Here is a 22,700-nt window from a genome sequence, read left to right on the forward strand (position 1 = left end):
CTTCACAGTTTACGAAGCACTTTCTCATACATTATCACATTTGATCCTCCCAGGGCCCTGCCAGGTTGTTTTGCATATGTGCATTTTAATTTCAAAAAGCCTTCCTTCCTAAGTGTACATGATGGAATGAATCAATCGATTAATTGGCATAACTTAATTTTGCATGCATTCAAACCTAATATTCGTGCAAGGTAGAGAGCATCTCCGGAAAAGAGATTCCCAAATTTATTTTAAAATATCTTTCATTCGTCTATTATTCAACTAATATTTATGACGCTCCCACCATGTGCAAAGCGCTTTCTGAGGTACTCACTCTGCATTTGTTGTTTTATTTACTCTTCCAAACAATCTTCTTCAAGAGGGATTACTATCCTCATCTTAAGGTGGAAAAAAATTGAGCCTTAACGAGATGAAGTGACTTGGTCAGGGACTCCAATCCTGTCAGTGGCAGATGCAGAATTCGTTCCATCTTGGTCTCTAGCTTCCGAGTCGGTGTGCCCTTCCCAGATCCCCCGCTGTTCTGGAGTGGGGCTTGGAGTGGGGGATGGTCCTGAACTCTGCACCTCCGGGGGTGTGTCCTGACTCGTGGTGGGAGTGGCCAAGGGGCCAGAGTGGAGTGAAACTGGAGGAGAGGGAGAGAACGCCATCCTCCCCTTACAACGGCCAGATGTGCAAGAGCAGAACCGGGGAACCCATCGGCCCTGCCCACCAAGTAGGCAGCTCCTGGGACCCCACCATGGCTTGCACCCAGCCGCCACCCAGGGCCAGGGCAGCCCTTGCTGCCTGGTGGGATGGAACCAGCACTCCAAGGCTGCTCTTAACCCGTGAGAGTTTGCTTTCGGTTTGGGATTTCCCCGGCTCTGTTCGTTCTCAGGAGCAACTCCTTCGGTCAGTGAACAGGGGTTTATTAAACACCCATTTGGTGTGTGCCGGGATCTGGGGAAACCATCGCGAGCAAAAACCTGGTTCTTGTCCTGGAGGACCTCCCAGTCCACTGGAGAGATAGATGTTAATGAGAAATGCACACTTACCAGTGTGTGATTATACACGGAGATAAGTTCTCTAAGGGAAAATAAACATGGTTTTCTGAGGAGCTGTAACAGAGGAACGCCAGCCAGCCTGGGCTGTTACACCTAAGCTGAAGGATGAGCTGGGGTTCACCAGGGAAGGCGAAGGGCCGGGAGGGGGTGAGAACAAGTGGGAGGGAGCATGGTATCCAGGGACCTGACAGAAACCTACAAGTCTGGAATGGGGGGAGGAAGGGAGAGGGGTGTGCGACAGCAGACAGGACCAGCGCGGCTTCAAGGCTGCCCTCTCAGGGGTTGACGTGATCCGCTTTGCATTTTGAAAAGATCCCTTTGCCATCTGGATCCTGGAATGGAACAGAGGGGCTGGGAAGCAGGACGAGCGATTAGGAGGCTGCTGCAGGCGCCCAGGGGAGGAGGGTGGGTCTGGGGAGCTGTGGATGCGTGCCAGGGACACAAGGGGGAAGGGGAGAGATGGTTCAAGGGTTACTCCTGGGTTTGGGACTTTCACATATTGAGCGGATCCTTCTCAGAATCTTGGTGCAAAGTGCACTGGGCAAAAACATCCCACGTGTCCTTGATCTTCAAAATTTGGCCCTGGAGCAGTCCTGTGTGGCCCCAGCTATTCAGGTAGTGGGGATGCTGGCAGGGATCAGAGCTGGGGTCCCTAAAGGTCACTGTGAATCGCCTGGTTGCTGAGACTGGTGAGCTGTTACCTAGAGGGGTGGGCATTGGCCTACTGGAGGCTCGGCCGCTGGTCCAGCAGTCAGCCACACAGAACACATAGGCAGCTACTTGGTTCCAAGGAGGAAGGAGACTGAGGCCCCAGGGTGGAAGTGAATTGGCCATGGTCTCCTTTCGGTTCCCCTCATTCCAGGTCTCTTTTCAGGGGCCCCATCCGTCTGTCCTGGAAGCACTCTCGTTAGTTCCTACACAGGAAAAATGGAGGGCTTTAAGGCAGTCTTGGCCTGGGCACCCTCCCAGGAGCCCCAGATCTTGATAGTACAACCAGGAGAAAGGAAGAGCAGAGGAGATGATGAGTAATAAAGGACGAGAGCCACCTGGACAGGCAGGTGGTGGGCCTGGAACTGCTCCTGCACTCTTAGCACTGAGGCCGTCATGATGATAGTAGTAACGATGGTAATGTGGCTTTCTTTTTTATTTTATTTTATCTTATTTATTTTATTTTTTCTGAATATTAACTATGTGTTGAGTGTTCTATGTCCTTACTACTCAAAGTGGTCCATGGACAGCAGCGTCTCCTGGCATGACCTGGGATGTTAGAAATGTAGGATCTCAGGCCCCACCCTAGACCTGCTGAATCAGAATCTACATTTGAAAGAGATCCTCATGATTTCAATGCATATTAAACTTTGCTGTTTATGTGATTCTCTTATTTAATCCTTGCTAGCATCTGAGGAAGACTTTTTTATCCCCCATTTTTCAGGTGGGGAGACTGAGGGTTCAGACAGCTTAAGTAACTTACCCGAGATTATACGACCAGTAAAGGACCAGCACCAGAGTAGGGTCAGTACAAAGCTCCTTTCTGCTTAGACAGAACATGCAGCATTGGGCTAGTGGCTGCCCTCTGAGGCCAGCCTGGCCTCAGCCCTGTCATTGAGATTTGGGTTCACTTTAAAGGGAATTTGGGGGTGGCCCCTGGCAGAGTGTAGCCTCAGACCAACAGGTAAGTGTTAGAAGCACCCTGGCCTCTCCTGCCCCCAGGACATGAGATGCCCCAGGGTCATGTCCAAGCCTGCCAGGGCCACCCTGGAAGGCACACAGCCACCTGGCCCAGCCTGTGACCCTGGATCTGGGCCAGGAGCAGATGGACTGCAGAGGGAGTGTCGAGAGAGCTGCTGACCCCCCTTGACTCAGGACAAGTGCTGCATTCTAAGGCCGCCCAGTTGGTTGTTTTGCTGGGACGGGCTGGAAAGTGTGTGTGTGTGTGTGTGTGTGTGTGTGTGTGTGAGAGAGAGAGAGAGAGAGAGAGAGATATCACTCAAGTGGGCATGCGCAGAGTATGTCAGGGAGAAAATTCCAGAAAGAAGCCAGTTGGAAACCGCATGAGGAAAAATTCTGTTTCGGGGAGCATGGGGGCTGGGGAATGAGGAAGGGGGGGGCATCAGGGTGGTGCTGTGTGAAATAAGCTAGCCGGCTTGGGAGTCAGGAGCTCTGAAATCTGATCTCAGCTCTGGCAGTACGTCTCTGCTCCTGGGGCCTCAGTTTCCCCTTCGAAGGGCTGGACAAGTACCCCATCATCTCTACAATTCCTTCAGCCCCGACTTTCTTTCATTCTAATGAATAGATGATTCCCCGTAAACCACATGCCACGGAGGGTCCCCCGAAGGAAGGTCCCAGGGGGCACCAGGCTGCCTCCTGATCCAAGGGTGGGCGCCCCCTTCTGGCAGCCCAAAGCCTCACTAGGGCAGAACGCGGAGGATCTGAGAGGAGGGGCGACCCCCGGGAAGGAGGGAGGCCCGGAGCGGGCAAGAGGGGAAGCCCGGCTCCAGGATGCCCGAGAAAAAGTTGGGGAGCTGGCTGTGGTGAGACAAGAGGGCCTAAAGGAAGCTCGAGGAGGAGACAGAGAAAGTCCGGTGAGACGTAAAGGCCTGCTGTGTACACAGCCTTGGCGAGTACACGTGACCCCACTTCCTCCCACCCCTGGGGGCAGCTGGCACCGCGGGGTCCACACCTCCCACTCGCCCGCAGGTGCTGGCCCTGCCCTCCCCGTCCCCAGGCTCCAGGTCGCCAAAGCCCAGAGCAGAGCCCCGGGTCTTCCCCAGTGAGAGAGGGGGAAAGAAACATCCTCTTCGGGGACCGAGGATTCAGAGACCTTCAGTGCCGTAGCTGGTTTCCGCCTCAGAGCCAGGAGATGCAGGAGGGGCTGTTTTTTCCGTTTTGGGCTCTTTGTCTCCCCTTCACACCCCCCTCCCCGCCCCCCCAAGCGACCATGAGCCAGCCTTAGTGACCTTCCTGCTTTGGGCCCGAGCTCAGTACTCTTGGCTTCAGACAAAGGAGTTCTGGGGCCCAGGTGAGAGGAGGCTCACCTCCCACTCTCCTCACCCCCCAGCCCAGCCCCATCCTCCAGCAGGAAGCTCAGAGGCATAATTAACCCAGCCGACAGCCAAGCCAGGACTGCAGACTCCGGGATGTGATGGCCCGGGAAGGGCGTTTGAAAGGTGACGGCCCTGAGCTGGGTGGGGTAGGAGAGTGGGTAGGTACCAGGGTAGGAGCGCAGGGACATTCTGTGCCCCCCGCCCCGGACCCTTAAAGACGGTACTGCTGGGGCTTCAGCCTCCAGGGGAGCCTTCCCTTCCAGGAACTGGAATCAGGGCCCATTGAGGAACTGCAGGGAAGAGGAGCAGGGAAACGCTGCCTTCCGGAAGCATTAGAAGGGTTATGTACCTTGATTCAGTGAAGAAAAGGCCTGGAAAGCTTACAGAGGTCACATGGAGACAGTTGGAATCCAAGGCTTCTAGAATAAAGGCTGAACTCAGGGACCTAAGAATGGGCGGAGAATGGGGTACCGAAGCAGATATTCAGGACAGAAGCGCAATATTGAGAACTTCAGGAGCACCTTAGAAACCATTTCCGGCATCTTTATTTTCCAAATGAGGAAACTGAGTCTCAAAGAGACGAAGTTGTTTCAGCAGAGTCCTGCTGCTGTCTCCCTGTGCCCTCCCCCTCCCCCTAGAGCATCTTCGCTGCACCCCACACATACAAGCCAGTGCTCCCTTCCAGGGCCAGGGAGAGCTGTGCAGTCTGGCCCCTCCTCTGGGAAGGGAGCTGTGTCGCAACTGGGAGCAGGCAAGGGGGCTATTTCCGGATCCCTTCTGTGTGCCTGAGGCACTCGATGGGCCAGAAGCCACAGTGCTGGCTTTTCTGTTGTTCCTGCGGATTTGGGCCTCCAGCCCTGCCCCAGTCCTTTTTCTGCCCTGGCTGTGCTCTGAGTCCTGGGGCCAGCATGACGCCTGGCACACAGCAGGCCATCAGGTTTGACACAGGAATGACTAAACGGTTGGAGAAGCCCTATCCCCGTGGCAGGGACCCCAGGCACAAGGTGAGGCCTCTGAGCCACTCCTGTAACTCTGCCGACAGTCCCTTTGTTCTTCCCTCTCCACAGGCAAAGAACAGAAGGAGACCAACATCGAATCCATGAAAATGGAGGCAAGTGTTTTCCTCAACCCCCAGGGGCTCTGTGGATCCTGATTCTAGGAGAAGAGAGCCACCGCTCTGACCGACTGTGGCGAGTGTGTGTGAGGGGCCCAAGGTGGCCCCTGGCCCCTTCTTTACATGTCCCTCTGTGAGGAGCAGAGGAAGTGGGTGTGGAGGTTGGAAGGCCCCCAGCGAGGCAGCCAGCTGGTCCCCCTTCAAGACCAAGCACCTCCCCTCCCAGTTTATGTCCTGCCCCACGTCCCTCACTTCTCCAGCCCAGACAGGGGCTTGGCCCGCACTCGCAGGGCTGGCATCTCTGGCCAGGAGTCAGAGCTCTGTGTTCTGCTCGAGGTGAGTGCCTCCTTGGTTTCCCCTCCAGGAGGAAAAAACCCTGCAGCGGGGCTGTCCGTGCTCACCTTAATGCCGGTCTGTCTCTGTCATCTCTGTCCTAGGGCTCCCGGGGCCGGCTGCGGGGTGGCCTGGGCTGGGAGTCCAGCCTCCGCCAGCGGCCCATGCCGCGGCTCACCTTCCAGGCGGGGGACCCCTACTACATCAGCAAGCGCAAGCGGGACGAGTGGCTGGCACGCTGGAAAAGGGAGGTGAGGTGCCTTCTGGCCTGGGCCCCAGCCTGTCCCACGGAACTGGGAAACCGGAAGTTAGCTTCAGCCACTGTCTGCAGCTGTTGTCAGGCCCTGGCTGAGCCTCAGTTTCCCCTTCAGGTTAACCTCTCGCACTTACAGGGCACTGCTGGATCCCTAGGCAGTGGCTGGGTCCTTTGTTCTTTCGACAAATGTTATTGGACATTTACCGTGTAACCAGGCAGTGTCCTGGGCTTTGCGCGTATAGAATTCCTGCCCTCATGGAGCTGACATTCTGATGGGGAAGATGGACAGGAAACAAGTAAACAAGGGGTTGAAATAGAGGTTAACAGAGGCCTGCTTTAGGTGGGGTGGTCAGGAGAGGCTTCTTGGAGGAGGTGGCATTTAAGTTCAGGCCTAAAGGAACAGAAGAGCTGGCTCTGTGAGTTGTGGGGTGGGGGAGAACATTCTAGGCAGAGGAAATAGCACAAGCGAGGCCCTGACTTGTTTGGCTACGTGAAAGACCGATACTCCCAGAGTGAACCGAGCAGGGGAGAAAGTGGGGTCAGATGAAGCTGGGCGGTAAGCAGGGTCCAGTCATACAGGGCCTTGAGGTCCCGGCCGAAAGCTGTTTTTTTGTTTGTTTTATAAATTTATTTATTTATTTATTTTTGGCTGCGTTGCTGCACGGGCTTTCTGTAGTTGCGGCGAGCGGGGGCTGCTCTTTGCTGTGGTGCCCGGGCTCCTTCTCATTGTGGTGACTTCTCTTGTTGTGGAGCACGCAGGCTCAGTAGTTGTGGCTCGCGGGCCCTAGAGCGCAGGCTCAGTAGTTATGGTGCATGGGCTTAGTTGCTCCGCGGCATGTGGGATCTTCCCGGACCAGGACTCGAACCCATGTCCCCTGCATTGGCAGGTGGATTCTTAACCACTGCGCCGCCACCGGGGAAGCTGCCCCGAAAGCTGGTTTAACGCTGTGTCCTGGGAAGCCATTGAAGGTTTCTATGCAGGGGAGTGATTTGATGTGGATTAAAGGAGCAGCAATGGAGACGGATAGGGACAGATCCGGAGATTTAGAGATAGAAACAGCAGGGCTTGCTGATGGATGGCCGGGGTGGGGGAGGGGAGGGAATGGAAGCACGACTCCCAGGGGTTTGGCCTGAACGCCTGGGTGATGGGTGTGCTACTTCCTTAGGTGGGGAAGACTAGGGGAGGAATGAGTTTGGGACGGGAGGGAATCAAGGGTTTAGCCTGAGATGCTGAGGTGCCTGGAGCCTGGAGCCTAGGGAGGTCCAGGCTGCAAATCAAAGATGAGACGGCGTCAGGAGCAGAACCTGGCGTTTAAGTCCACGAACACTGATGAGCTCATGTAGGAAACAGGAGGAGAAAGCAGAGACGGTGTCTCTGGATTCTGTGCACAGAAACCCGACACTTAGAGCCACGTGGAGAGGGGGACTGAGAAGGGGCCTGGGAGGAAGAAGAGGGAGGAAGAGCCGTGTCTCAGAAAGGAGAAGGTTTTCCAGAGGCAGTGGCCGCCCAGCCCTGCGGAGGCTGAGTTGAGACAGGCTGTTGGCACCTGCCGATCTGGAGGTAGCTGGTGACTTTTAGAGAGGCTTCTGTGCGGGTTGGGAGGGAGAAAGCCAGCCCAGGGAGGGCTTCAGTAGCGAGGGGAGGTGATGCCGTGGAGACCAAGGGGCGAAACCAGTTTACGAAGCACCATTGTGGGGCTGCTCTCCTGTATGTCTGGTTAGTAGAGAGAAGCCCGTTGACCTACCGGCACCAGGAAGGGAAGGGAAACTCGAACTGCCACCATGTGGGGCCTTTCACTTCACTCTCACTTGTCTTTACCCCAGGCCTGCAAAGGATGGTGTTATCCCGTTTGCATTGTGTGAGAACTTGCTCTAGAGAAAGTTCAGTACAGGGTGGGGTGGCTACTTGATTGTTTCCAGTTCCTTTGGGATCCAGGAAGGCAGAAATTTCTCTCCTGGAGGAGCCTGGAAAAGGGACAGCCTGTCCAAGGTCTGGGAGAAGAGAGGCTTGACTCTGAGCATTAAGCGTGGTCTTTGGGATGGAAATTCATTCAGGACCTGGGGCTATTCCCCTGTGGCCTGTGGGAGGGGCTTTGCTTTTTAACCCCTTGTTATGAGTGGCCTGTATTTCTGCTCTCCCTTAGCCCTAGGGCCAGAGGCTAGATATAAAGACTTCTTTTTTTTTCTTTAACATTTATTTGTTTATTTGGCTGCACCGGGACCTCGTTGGTGCGTGTGCGGGATCTTTTAGTTGCGGCACGTGGGCTCTAGTTCCCTGACCAGGCATGGAACCCGGGCCCCCTGCACTGGGAGCGCAGAGTGTTAACCACTGGACCACCAGGGAAGTCCCTAGCTATAAAGACTTTTACGCTTGAAAAGCTTCTAGAAATTTGGTGATCCTCAAACTGTGCTCCCTTGAAGAAGCAGTATGGAGGCCTGCTCTCAGTTGCAATAAAAAAGGCAGGTGTTTTCTCAACTCACAGGGAAAAGTAAGATAATAGATACATTTTCTCAATTTTAAAATTTCCACTAAAATTTAAAAAGACTTTTTTTTTTATTATGAACCTGTTCTGACATAGACAGAAATAGAGAGACTAGTATAATGAACCCCCATGTACCTATCACCAAAGTGCAACAACCATTAAAAGCTTTTCTAGAAAAAAGAAACCTTTGGCATCTGCTTCCCCCAACTGATAAAGATCATCAATGAGCGTGAACAGAAAAACTTTAAAGTTGATTTAATTTACAATATTTTAGGGATGCGTGACTTGAGATGTAGAGACTTGCGCCCAGGATATATTTTCTGCTAGTAACGTTGTTCCTTGTTCATATGATACAACTCAAGATTTCCACGACTTCCGGTACAAGCGCTAGAACCCTGGAGCCCGTTATTTCAGACTAGGGGCTGGGGCTGCAGAGTTACGAGCTGGCCACAAGCTTACTCAGGGCACAGGGAAGGGGCTGGAATGGGATTGAGTTCAGGCTGCTACTGCCACGTGGGGGCCATCCCCAGAGACCACACTCGCCCCTCTTGGGCTCTGCCAGGGCACTAGGGAAGGGCTAGCTACAGGTAACAAGAGCATTGGGGAGGACTTCCCCGGCAGTCCAGTGATTAAGACTCTGTGCTTCCACTGCAGGGGGCTTGGGTTTGATCCCTGGCCAAGGAACTAAGATCCCACATGCCTTGCGGCCAGAGAGAACCGTGGGGAAACACAGGTAGCTCCCGAGATTCCCAAGTGCCCCTCAGGCTAAAGAGCAGTAACTGTCTTCGTCAGGCCTGTTTTCTAAGTGGCTTACCAAGGGGAAAGAAATCCGTCCTCCTTTTGCAGTTTCCTCTTAGTTATCTGGCACTTGGCCCTTTCTTCTGAAACTGCCTCACTAGGCCTTTCTGACCTCGTCCCCAAGATTCTTCCCATCTCCTCCAACTGCATCTTCTTAGCATCCTCCTCTGTCCCTTGACTGTGGCACTCCCAGATGTCTGCTCCCTCCCTTGATAGTGGCACCCCCAGATGTCTGCTCCCACCCTCAGCCAGTCTTTAAAGACCTTTTTTTTTTTTTTTGGTTGTGTTGGGTCTTCATTGCTGCGCGTGGGCTTTCTCTAGCTGTGCTGAGCGGGGGCTACTCTTCCTTGTGGTGCGCAGGCTTCTCATTGTGGTGGCTTCTCTTGTTGTGGAGCACGGGCTTTAGGCATGCAGGCTTCAGTAGTTGTGACTCTTGGACTCTAGAGCGCAGGCTTAGTAGTTGTGGTGCAGGGGCTTAGTTGCTTCATGGCATGTGGGATCTTCCTGGACCAGGGATCGAACCCGTGTCCCCTGCATTGGCAGGCGGATTCTTAACTACTGCCCCACCAGGGAAGTCCCCTCAACCAGTCTTGCTCCCCTTACCACTTGTGTGCTCTCATAGATCCTACTCCCAAAAAAGACACATTCCCTACTGCCGAATACAAGCTGTTTCCCAGACTATGCCCCTGGGAGGTCCCGCCAGCATTTCCAAACCTCAGAATGTGACGCCTGCCCTTTGAAGTTCCTGCAGGGCACCATCATTGAGCCGACAGTCAGAACCCTCCCTGTCTGAGTGCCCAGTAAGATACTGGAGCGACCAGAAGCCTAGGGGATTCCTGGTTATCCTATGACAGGGCGAGGGATCGGGCACCTCAGGGAGAGCATCACCAAGGGACTCTTAGACTAATTCGGCCTGGGGTCATCCTCAAATCAGCAAGAGTTGGCTTTTGGCTTTTAAAGGATGAACTTGAATTTAGGGAAGCGGGAGGAAGGCACTGCAGAAAGAGACATACAGCATGTGCAAAGGTTCGGAGGCACAAGACAGTGTGGCCTTTTCAGGAATGGAGGTTCATGGTGGTGGGTGATGGAGCACAGGGTGCAGGTGCTGGGCTCAGAGCAGCAGGAGTGTGGCTGGGAAGCTGGGCGGGGCCTGAGGGCCTGTGTTCCCTGCTGTGGTGCTTCACCCGATCCCAGTTTGTACCTGGTCCACATAACCCCACCTGTAGGGCCTTCTTCCCTCAAAACATCCCCCTCGGCTTAGTTTCCTTTTCCCGTGACCACCCTTGTCAGTCCACAGTTACTGAGTGAGGTCTGCTCTTTACTGTGCTGTCCATCTGAGATTATCTGCCTCCCCAGGCCTTTAAAAAAAAAATTAAGAAGACTTAGAATATCACAAATGAATGAAATTTTAAATAATTGGATGAGGAAAATGGGGCATTTCCTCCTTCCCTGAGGCTGAAGTGGGGCTTCCTGCTGGAACTGGGATGCTGGTGTCTGTCCCATCTCCTATTCTCTGCATCTCTATGCCAGTCCTTTTAGTCATCACCAGGTCCTGCTACAAACCCAGCAATGGCTCTCCGCTGTCTCCCCGTCAGGTCAGAAATCCTCTGGTTGTTTCTCAAGGCTTCAACCCTCACTGTGACCTCCACAATGGCTCCATCCCACTTCACTACCATTCTGTAATAGGTAGTCCCCCGTGAGGGACCAGTCTCCCCTTTATACGTCCTTCCTCCCTGCCGTTGTTCCTGCTGTGCTTTCCCCTATCCATTCTTCAGGGTTGAGTCCCAGAGTTGCTACCTCCTCCAGGAAGCTCTCTAGGATTTCTCCAGTCCACACTGACCTCTTCCCTCCTCTGCACCCCTGCAGTCCTTAGTGTTAATATTGTTGGGTTTAGCAATCAATTATACTTCATAGAGTATTTTTCACTAACTCTTTCTTACATGTTATGTCTTCACCAATCATGCCCAACCTGATTTGGGGCAGGGAGAACAGGCTCAATGAATACCTGTTGGTTGACTAAGCAGTTGGGAGGTGGGTGAATACGAGACCTCTTCTCAGGGAGCTCAGGCCCAAGCCGTTGGTTTGCAGGGGTCCTGACAAGTGTACCCGGAGAACAGCGTGGGGCTGGGGGACTGTGGGTGGGCTCCCACGGGTAAGGCGGTGGCTGAGTCTTCGCCACCCTGTGCTCCTGCTGTTCCCACTGGGCCTCTGCTGTGCTCGAGTCGAGGAGAACCTTCCTTGGCCTGGCAGAGCTGGCCCAGGCCTGGGCAGCTGGGAGGGCAGCGGCGAGGCATCCCTCCACCCAAAAGGGGGCAGTTCCAGGCTCCTCCTTCTGACTCTTTTCAGAACAGAATGACCCTGAGGGAGCGCTTTAGGCTTAGGAAGGGCTTTTTACAGGTGTTACTTTGTTAACCCTCATTACCGAGAGGCAGAGGCCTGGCCAAGCAGCTGGAACAGTCATTGAGCCAGAGAGCCTGCAGACTCCCAGTGTGTATCACTGCTTAGGGCTTTAGGACACAGTTACGGCCGGGTGATGTTATGACTCTCATTAATCTCTTCACCCCAACTGATTCTAAATTACTTAGAGCCAAGGTACCGTGTCCTGCTGATCTAGGATCTGGTTTCTTTCCTGGCTCCCAACCCGAAAGGAAGGACTTCTGCATCCTTAGACTTATTAGATGCTTAATACATATTAAATACTGATAACGAATAACCTGTGGTCCAAATATCACAGTATCTGCTCCCCTCCCCTCTCCCTCCTGCCCTCAGACCCCCCTCCCCTCCTCACAGGCTGCCCTCACGGCCTCCTCTTTCCTGGAGGTGAGTCCAGATGCCGACTCGGCTACTGGATGTGGGACCTTCAGCATCACTTACTGAGCACAGCTGAGGTCCCTGTGCTGTTTCTAGACTTGGCTCTACTCTGCTCTCCTGGGCATGTCTCATCTTCATGGGAGTAGCACTCACCAGTTTGTTTTCTGCTTCTGCCCAACCTGAGCTTGTTCAAAGCAGGCCCTCTTGGCACCTCTGCCCCCAGGGCCGCCATTCAGGAGGTACTAGGTAAAGGTTTGCTGAATGAATTAATGAATAATTCAAATCTCAGAGCTGTGTGGGTTAATAAGGTATACTACATAACATTTATAGCACAGGGCTAGCGTATAATAGGACACGGATAATGTTTTTTGTTTGTTTGTTTGTTTTTTGTTTTTTTGGGCTATGCAGCGCAGCTTGTGGGATCTTAGTTCCCTGACCAGGGATTGAACCCGCACCCTTGGCAGTGAAAGCGCGGAGTCCTAACCACTGGACCGCCAGGGAATTCCCAGAAATGAATAATTTTTAAAAACTGATTTTACATAAGTATTACACAAATACATTCCTGTTAAAAAAATAAATAAACCCATCCCTTCCCAGTGATTTTAATTCCCCCATCAGAGAGGTACCTATTGCTATCAGTTTGGTGTATATATGACATGATTTTCTCTATCTATCTATGTGTGTGTGTAAATATATAATTTTGCTTCACAGTTGCTTTTTTTTTCTTTTCCTTTTTTTAATATATATAGAACCACACCGTAGTTTCGTTTTACAGCTTGGTTTTTCGCTTAGAATAAATCTGGGCAATCAAGCCACGTAATTACTGTTCTCCTCCGCCATATGGATTACCACGATTTTATTTAACCATTCTCTCACTGGCGGACACTTGTGTGGTTTACCGTATTTCACTGCATAAGCACTGCAGCAGTGAACATCCTGGGTCACGCCTCTTTGCGCATCTGTTGCTCTAAGATAGATACCTAGAAAGAGAAATGCTGGGTTGAAAGGAATATATATCTTGCATTTGATACAGTCTCTGCCAAATCGTCCTCCAGAAAGGGCAGTGCCAATTTATGCTCCCGTAAACAAGGTATGAGAAGATCTCCACCTTTGCCAACATCAATATTTTGCTAATCTAACGGGTGGGAAAACGGTGTCTTGTTATGATTGTAATTGGCATTTCCCAGATAATAAGTGAGGTTGGACACCTTTTCATATGTTTATCGCCATTTGTGCTGCTGCTTCTGTGAGCTGAGCAAATGTTGCTTCCTCTGGCTTTATAACCCTGCAGTCTCAACAGACTGTGCTTCCTGTCGGCCCTGGGAAGAACAGCCTGTGAACGTCCAGCCTGTGAATGTCATCTCCTGCTGTGCTATATTCCATTTAATAAGCAACCGCTAAGCACCTACTACGTCGGGGCGGGGGGGGGGCATTGTGCTGGGGGCTTTGGGAATAAGGAGATGAATTAAGTGTGATCTGCTGGGCTTTAGTACAGGAGATGTGAGAAATGGCAACACAAAGTAGACCATTAAGGACTCAAACCAAATTATTAGCAAAGTATGTGCGTAGCAGTTTTAGGGGATTCCGACTGGCAGACGGTCCTTGCTTATTCACTATATGTAAACTAATGAAAACCTGAACGCTTGCAAGATGGCCTCAAAAATAACATCACCCTTGAAGGAGATGATGCCATTTGGAGCAGGCATGACAAGTATACTTTACCAAAAGGCTGAACACATTTTAAAGGGACTCCTGTGACAGCTCGTAATCAGTAGTGAGCTCCAGGGCTGGCCTTTAGGACGGGCTGTGAAACTGTCATCATAGAGGCGCCCCATTGTCTCTTAAATGGACCGGCTGTTTGCACACTGGCGTGTTCATTCCATATGGGGGGCACAGAGAGAAGAGCTCTTAGAACAACCCTCACTTTTTAGTGGTGAGAAAACAGTAGTGGGGAGGATGGTCGTAATTTGAGTCTGGTCCACCAGCGGCCACGGCCAAGCCTGAGCTAGGCCAAAGGGGTAGCTTTGTGAGCACGTACTTCACGCCAGGGACTGTGCCGAAAGCATTAACTTCCGCCACAGTCCTGAGAGATGATAAAGTTAATTTGTATATCACAAAATGGAGGCCACCCCTGTGGCCCAGCCCAGTTCAGGAATCTAAACCTAGGTCAGTGCATGGGAATTCCCTGGTGGTCCAGCGGTTAGGACTCCGTGCTTCCACTGCAGGGGGCACGGGTTCCATCTGGGGTTGGGGAACTAAGATCCCAGCATGCCTCGTGGCGCAGCCAAAAACGTTTAAAGGATAAAATAAAATAAATAAACCTAGGTTAGTGCAGTTACAGGAAACTCTTGCCCAGGAATCCTAACATCCACCAATCACAATCCTCCAACTCAGTTTAGCGAGCTCACCTTCCCCTAGGAAACAGGACCGGCTGCCTTTTAAGGAAATTCCATCTCTCCTAGCCAATCACGCCCTGTTCCGAGGTGGCTCTTCTAACAGTAGGTGAGCCTCGCTCTCGCCCAGCATCCCTGGTCAAGAGCGCACGCAGCTCTGAGGTGCTGTACTCCCCCAGTCCAAGCACTGTTCTGCCTTGAATAAAGGACATCAAACTTGTTACTAAATTGTATTTTTTTTCATTTGACAGGTATATTATCTGCAATTACTACAAGAACTAATTTTTATCCCCATTTTACGATTAGGAAGCTAAGATTCCCCTAGGTGAGGAGGTTAAGAGCCACGTGGATGTCCTTGTGGAGAGGCCCATGGGCTAAACCAGACTCCAGATTGCATGCGGCTTCTGTTTCGTACCCAGATGACTCCACTAGAACCGGGTCTTCCTGGTTTTCAGTCTTGGCTTCCCCTGAAACAACAGAATGGGGTGGGAGGGAGCACAGTGGCCCAGCCCTCCTGCCCATGCTGCCTCACCCCACCTCCGCCCTCACCCCACCTTGGCTGCCGGGTCTTGCCAGGTTTGGGTCCTTTTCACCCTGGGGACCCCTCCCGCACTTCCTGCTCCCCTCATTTGGTCCTGAGCCCTCGCCCTTGAATTACTGTTTTTTCATGATCTTATGTTTGATGTCGTGAAACTGGCTTAAATGAATGGAATGAGATTCAGGAGGTCTGGTTTCTGGGCTCAGCCTCTACCCCGATCAATTTGAGAAGGTCATTCTCTTCTCTGCGCTTCAGTTTCCTCGTTTGCAGTGTGACACAAATAGACTAGCCGACCCCCGAGATTCTGAAATTGCATAATTTAGGGGCAGGAGGACTGGAGTCATGACCTGTAGCTCCCTTTGTCTCTTATATGACCTTGTACGTACATCCTAAATTAAATATTTGAGTGAATTCTCAGACTTCACATATATGCCTCTTCAAGAGGCACATACATAAAGCGTCTTGATAAAGATGCTTAGAAAAAAACTTCCATAAAGTTCACATTTTGTGCTAGAATATAGCTTTCTTTTCTTTTTGCGGTACGCGGGCCTCTCGCTGCTGTGGCCTCTCCCGTTGCGGAGCACAGGCTCCGAGCGCAAATGCTCAGCGGCCATGGCTCACGGGCCCAGCCGCTCCGCGGCATGTGGGGTCTTCCCGGACCGGGGCACGAACCCGTGTCCCCTGCATCGGCAGGCAGGCTCTCAACCACTGCGCCACCAGGGAAGCCCTAGAATATAGCTTTCTTTTCCTCTTCATGATGGTCCCCTTTCCTTCCTCTGTGTTTTCTGCCAGGATCAGAAAGGTGGGACATGAAGCTCATCGTTAACTAGGCCTGGGCGAGGGAGGGGCTTGAATCCATCACTAAAAAAGCTGATGTTGCAAATGCACCCCTGTCTGACAGGCACACATTCCTGGGGCATTTCCTTAGCTCAGGAACTCACCTCCTTGTTCTGACTTTGGTCGCCATGTTCCTAGGTCTGCCCCTGACCACTAGTTTTCATTAGTCACACAATCATCTGTTCATTATTTTATTTATTTTATTTTTGGCTGCATCGGGTCTTAGTTGTGGCACGCGGGATCTTCGCTGAGGCGTTCGGGATCTCTCATTGCGGCGTGCAGGCTTCTCTCTAGTTGTGGCGCTTGGGCTCCAGGGCATGTGGGCTCTGTAGTTTGTGGCACACAGGCTCTCTAGTTGAGGTGCGCGGGCTCAGTAGTTGTGGTACGCGGGCTTAGTTCCCTGGCCAGGGATCGAACCCGCGTCCCCTGCATTGTAAGGCAGATTCTTTACCACTGAACCACCCGGGAAGTCCCTGTTCGTTATTTTAGAGAGTTACAAACCTTGACTGAGCAAATACTTTGTGCTCAGGCTTTCAGAAAACTCCACATGCATCTGGGTCTCTACTGTGTTCCCACATTTTCTAGACACTAAAGAAACACATTTAAAGGAATGTCAGAATCCCACCCTGGGAGAGGTAGGCAGGTAAGTACTGCAATAGGTTGCAATAGAAATGTGAGGAAAGGGGCCATGGGAGCGGCTAACTTGCCCTGCCCAAGGAGCCCGGGAAAGCTTGCCAAAGAAGAGACATCCTGCAGGCCTGCCACTGGGACAGGAGTTTGCCTAACAGGGACAGTGGGGGCAGGGCATTGAGTGGGATCATGAGGTCGGTGGTCCAAGAAATCCTCTCGGAGTTTGGGATCTAGAGCACCTCAAGATTTCTTGCATATTTAGTTCAGCTTTTGGAAACATCCTCATAGCCCTTGCTACGAGGCAAACAGGAGAAGACATAACGGTGCCCTTCTCTCTGCTTTGTTTTAAAGATCAGACCATTCGTTAAGGAGGTCCAGGGAGGCTCAAGCATGGCGGGGGTCAGCTGGACTCTGTCAAGGAGCCTACGCTCTAGATGAAGGAGTGAACGGACCTGTGTTAGTATTTCTGAGACACACAGAGCACCGTGCTGGCGCTGCAGGGGACTGCTGCACCCAGTCCCAAGGCACACATGGTCTAGAGGAGGAGGCAGGAGTGCTCACCATGAGCTGCTGTGTCAGATGCAGTTCTGTGCTCCTGCCACCAAGAGTCTGGTGAGCACAGAGGAGGGCGAGAGAGCTTCTGCAGGAACTCCTGGAAAGTTTCATGGAGGAGGTGTCCTTTGAGAATTCCAGTAGGGATAAATAGAGAAGGTGTTTCAGGGAAAAGAACCACTGAGGGCAAAGAGAAGGAGGCATGAAGTTTCTGGGTTGTTTAGGGAACAGCAAGAGATCTGGTAACTAGGTGTGGGAGTTGGGGAGGAAGAAGAGAGAAAACTACAAAGGGAGATGGTCAGATCGTCACCAGTCTTCCTGTCATAGTGAGAAATGCAGGCTTCACTGTGTAGAGGGAGCTGGATTGTGAGAGAACTGGATGTGTATTTTGGGAAGATAACCGTAGCCGCATTGTAAGGGGGCCCAGAGCAGGGAAGCTTAGACCAATTAGGAGGACATTACGTCTGGTGTTGGCGGAGGGTCCAGGCAGCGGGAGGCAGACTTGGTAGATACAGCTTGCCTCTGGTTGGCAGGAAGAGAGAAACCTGCCTGGGGTTTGGGGGCTGGGGGTGAGGGGGCATTATCTCAGCTAGGGAGGAAGAGCAGGTTTGGGGCAGGAAGGTGGTATGGACTTTCCATTTTCTTAAGGATGTATTTTGATGAGCAGAAGTTTTTCATTTTAATAAAGTCCAATTTAACCAAATTTTTCTTGTATTGGGGTGCGTGTGTGTGTGTGTGTGTGTGTGTGTGATCTCTGAGTTCTCTGCCTACCCCAGGGTCATGAAGATATTCTCTTAGGAGGAGTGGACTTTGTGTGTGTGTGTGTGTGGTACGCGGGCCTCTCACTGCTGTGGCCTCTCCTGTTGCGGAGCACAGGCTCCGGACACGCAGGCTCAGCGGCCATGGCTCACGGGCCCAGCCGCTCTGCGGCATGTGGGATCTTCCCGGACCGGGGCACGAACCCATGTCTCCTGCATTGGCAGGCGGCCTCTCAACCACTGCCCCACCAGGGAAGCCCGGGAGTGGACTTTTAAGTTAGGTTTTAGACAAGCTGCTTTTGAGAAGCCAGCATGGTGGCTGTTGGTGGGGAGAGGGTTAGCAGGCCCTCAAGAGTCATCCACTTGGAAGGCAAGTGCAGGCTGGTGAGCAGGGAGGGAAGAGCCCAATGCGTGGAGAGCAGCGCTGCCTTGAGAGGACCCGGGTAGGGAGCAGCAGGGACTTGGGGCCTCTGGGAGCAGCTGGCTGGCATGTGGGGTGTGTGTGTGTGTGTGTGTGTGTGTGTGTGTGTGTGTGAATGTTACCATCTTTCTGACTTGCCACTCTTTAATAACAACTCTTCACAGATGCCATACGACTCTAGTCAATGATTAGTGAGCAGTATATTTTAACTTTTCACTTCTAACTCAGATGGATTAAACAAAAATAGGGATAAAACAGTGCAGTCTCCTATATATTTGAATCTAGATACTGTTTAAAAGGCAACTATATGGGGCAAACAAAGAACCAGAAATTGAGTTGGACTTGCTTTATATATACCAAGGATGCTGTTAGAATTCAGTATTTCTTAAAGGGCAGGTTTGTGTATTACCTGGGCAGTGCGTTAAAAAGGCACATTCCAAGGCCCCATTCTGAAACTAGGAGGCAGAAACTCTGGTGTTGTTCCTGAGAAATCTGATTTTCTAGTCAGGGCTCCATGGTCCTGGGGCTTGTGAAAGTTTGAGAACCACAAAGCTTCGGATGATTCGAAGTAAACCAAATCTGACAGCAGAGATTCCTCCAAAAATGCATTTATTGTATCACCTACCACCCTGTCACCCGCATCGGGGGTCTCCCCGCACATTCGGATCACCTGGGAGTTTGCTTTAACCACCGCTGCCTGGGCCCCTCCCTCTGGGTCCAGTGCATCTGGAATTTAACGATGGGCCCTGGCCCAGAGCATTCCTAAAACTCTCCAGGTGATTCTAATGTACAGTGGGGTTGAGACTCTCAGACCTTGAACACACGGAGCCAAGGAAGAAGTACGGGCTCTAAGGCCAGCACAGCTAGAGAACCGTTTCCAAATGTAGGTGGGGGAGAAGACCGGAAAGGACTTTTCCTTTGGGATGGAGATGGTAGGCGTTCCTGCAGTTTTCAGCAAAGGTTTACCGCAGTGCTTGTCTGCTGGGCTCCTCCTGGGTCTTCTCTTTGGACCCTGAAACTTGATAGGGTCTGCATGCCTGAATCTGAATGGTGGTCCCTGAGGTCCCTCCCTTTGACCCCTGGAGGCTGGAGATGGGGTTGGGGGAGGGGAGGAGAAAGCAGCCCAGGCTGTTCAGGTTTACCTGGTTCCTGTTGATACACCCCCCCCACCCCAGGTATAAAATTAACATTTCTCTCCAGAGTCTAGTTTTTAAAGCAAAGTGACAGTATGAGCTTGTGCTCAAGCAAACCTGTCGTAAGATTCTTTCCACCTTTTAAATGATATGCCCTCCTGACTTCCTTTGATCTTATCTGTAATATTCAGCAGATATCTGTGGTCCCATTAGACCGATCAAGAAACTAAGATACAGAGAAGCTAGGGGCGCACTGACTGTCCTGGCGTCGGCTGGGATCCCCTGCTCACATGCTGCTCCGTCTGTTCTTTCTCCTGGCGAGGGGCAGGTGAGGTCTGGGGACCTGCAGCAACGCCACCGCCACCCCTGCTCCCCGCCCAGAGCCTGCACTCGACTCGCTCCGGGTTAGGGGATGGAAGTGCTGGGGGCAGGAGACTTGGGTTTGTGGAGAAGCCTCCCCCTCTGCAGCAGACCCGGAGCTGTAGGGAAAGAGGATGCGGATCGGCGCGGGGAGGGAAGAGGCAGCAGCTGAGGCTCCAGGAGCCTGATGGCAGGTCTGGAGAGTTGGGGCTTCCAAGCCCTCCCATTAGGGAAGTGTGGTAATGACCTGGGAAGGAATGGGGGAGCCAGGGAGGAATGAGGGCTGCCTGGGACAGAGGCGGGGAGATGGAGAAGTGAGGGGTCAGCGAAGGGGTGGCTCCCAGACCCTGCATTTTACGCTCTGGATCAGAATTTCTGTGACTGAGCGGATGGTACAACAGGCCCCGGGCAGCTCTCCTCCCCAGCAGGTGTCCATACAGCTATGCCCGTGCTTCTCCCTGGGAAGCTAATGCGGTTGCAGATGCCCCCGGTGATCTGGCCGTGCTGTCTGGGAAACCTGGGAGGCTGGGCCCAGCCCTGGTTCACCCTCTCTCATCCTCCCTTGAGGCTTCCTGCCTCTCCCGATCCGGGCCACCTCGGATTTCCTTCAGCACATGGAGGAAGCATCTCCACCACATAATTTACCGTCTAATTGCATGCTGTCTTGAATGAGGGCTGTGGTTTCATGTGCGGTGGGTCTTGGGCACGCAATTAGGCTGTGAGTAACAGGCGGGTGGAGGCCATCTCCTGCACCGTCTCCTCCATGTCCTTCCTGGCCTGGCTACTGCATGTGCTCGGGACTCCTAGGGCTCCTGGACCCTAGTGTTTAGGTGTGTTTCGGGCAGGCTCAGAGGTTGGCTCCAGGGTAGAGCACAGCCTCCTTACAGTTCTGAAACTAGACTAGACTGGCGGGGGAGGGGGGTGCCCCTGCCCCATGGCGTTTGCCTAAAGCCGTGCGTCTCCTGGGCCCAGGTTTGGGGAGGGCACCAAGCCCAGCCGGGCCGACACCCTGCAGTTGCCATGGTGACCCTTTCGCTTTCCTTCCGAAGGAGGATGGATTTCTCTTTCAGCCCAGATCATCTGCCTGGGCAGCCACCATTCTGTACACTCTGGGAACCAGACTGCCTAGCCCCACTACCTTCCACTTTCTGCCACAGGGGACGGTTTGTTGAGAGGCTCAGTTTTAAATCCCAGTCCAATATCAGAGACAGCGTGTTCTCGTTTCAAGGGGGAGCAAGAGAGACAGGCCCAGGAGGTGGGCAGCTCCCCTCAGGTGTGTGTTTACCTCCTCCTCAGTTTTTGGCTCTGACCCTTTGGGTGGGGGGCTGAGTCCCCTGTAGGCCTGTTTCCTCATTTGTCACAGCCAGGGCCATTGGTGGTCTCCACACCTGGCTGGTATCAGAATTACCTAGGGAGGTTGTAATAGATTCCTGGGCCCTACCCCAAGCCAGCTGATCTCCATAGGTCGGGCCCAAGAATCTGTATTTTTAAAAATCTCCTCGGGTGATCCTGATACAAATAAACCCAATGAGCATGGGATTCTCCTGGCAAGGTGATCCGTGAGGCCCTCACAGGAAGGAAAGGAAGCTCTGCCCTGTGCTGAGGATTGACAGGCCGTACCGGGGTCCCAGGAGCTTCCGAAGAGCCCGTTGTAGGTCAGTCTTGTCAGGAAGCCGGTGTTTCCTGGTCATGCTGGCTAAGCCAAGACCAGGCCCCCACCTTTTCCCCACAGGAGAAGCCAGGAGAGAGAGGATGATGGGCTGGGGGGGGGGGCGCGCGGGGGGCGGGTTGCCATAACAACCGGCTCCAGGCAGAGGCCTCCCTTCCAGGGGCTGGTACTTCACCCCAGCAATGGTGGTTTCCATGGAGATGGGTTACTGAGGGACGGGGGTACACTTGCCCCACTCAGTGCATTAGTCAGGAGCTACCAGAAGGCGGAACATCTCTAGGTGGGATCCTTGGACCCCTGTCAACTTTGAGTTCCCCCCACCGTGGCCTCTGCTCTCTGGGTGCAGGTCTGACGCTTTCTCCCTGCTTGGTTGCGCTCTCTGCGACCGGTCTCCCTAGCAACAAGTCCTGCTAACTCCTTGTTGTTGGCTCTGTGGCTATTTTTAGCTTCATTGCCAGCAGCCCAGTCCTGGTCATTTGCTTGCAACCTCCATATGGATTGCAGGGGAATAGGAAAACAAAGATTCCTGGCCTCTTTCGGGAGCCCTGGACCTGGACCTCTTAGCACCGATCGGAACTTTGCTGTGGAAAGTACCTGTCCGCATCTGGGAACTTGGTCAGTGGACTCCATATGAGGCTCCTGAGACAATGCTGGATTCAGTTCAGCAAACACTGCTTTCATCCTCTACAGTGTGCAAGAGGCTCTGGTCCACACTGCTTGCATGTGAACCTGAGTAAGATCCCGGCCCTGCCCTCTAGGATTTTTAATTTTGTGGAGGAGAAAGATGAGTACACAATCAGCTTAGTACAGGCAAAGACTGGCAAGTGCTAGGAGAGGATTACAAAGTGCTCTGGGAGTACGGAGGAGAAGGAGGGACAGGGTAACTTTTCAGTGGGGGAAGATCAGGGGGAGGGGCTAGAGCAGCACTGTCCAAAGAACATTCTGCAATGAGGGAAATGTTCTAAAATCTGTGTCCCTGGTACAGTAGCACCAAAAACCCACATGGGCTCTTGGACACTTGGGATGTGGCTAGTGCACCTGAGGAACTGAATTTTTATTTAATTTTAATGAATTTAAATGGCACATGCAGCCAGTGGCTCTCTTATTGGCCAGTTCAGGTCTAGAGAAACCTTCTTGGTGGAGGTAACTGGTGAATTGGGCCTAGAAGGATAGCTGGGATTTTGGCCAGTGGAAGGTGAAGGGGAAGAGCAAGGAACAGCACGAGCAAAGGCACAGAGGCAGGGAAAGGGCATATTTGGGAAACAGCAAGTGGGTGGGCAGAGTGTGGGCTGTGTGATGTAAGTGCTGCAGGTTGTGGGGGCCTTGAATGCCATGCAAGGAGCGTAGATTGTAATCAGCAGGTAGTCACAGGTCTACTGTGTAGTACTGAGGCTTTTGGGCTGCAGATGGAAGGGCAGGCCAGGATCAGAAGAGACATCCATCTTGATCTTGTAGCCTTTGCCGGGATAAGGTCTCGCTGGTCTTGGGGTCAGTGGGAATGTTTATGTGGCAGAAAATATGCAGTGTCCT

The 22,700-nt window shown here is 52.6% G+C and overlaps 1 protein-coding gene across 1 annotated transcript in view; it reads left to right on the forward strand.

Moving 5' to 3' along the window:
* Positions 1–22,700, forward strand: part of DNMT3A (DNA methyltransferase 3 alpha) — a 98,147-nt gene that overhangs the window by 55,363 nt on the left and 20,084 nt on the right. Inside the window, exons 5-6 of the mRNA XM_060026990.1 lie at positions 5,152–5,195; positions 5,636–5,782. Coding sequence (XP_059882973.1) covers positions 5,152–5,195; positions 5,636–5,782 — 191 coding nt within the window. The remainder of the gene's footprint in view (positions 1–5,151; positions 5,196–5,635; positions 5,783–22,700) is intronic.

This window comes from Delphinus delphis, chromosome 12, assembly GCF_949987515.2.
Source record: "Delphinus delphis chromosome 12, mDelDel1.2, whole genome shotgun sequence".
Classification (NCBI taxonomy): Eukaryota; Metazoa; Chordata; class Mammalia; order Artiodactyla; family Delphinidae; genus Delphinus; species Delphinus delphis.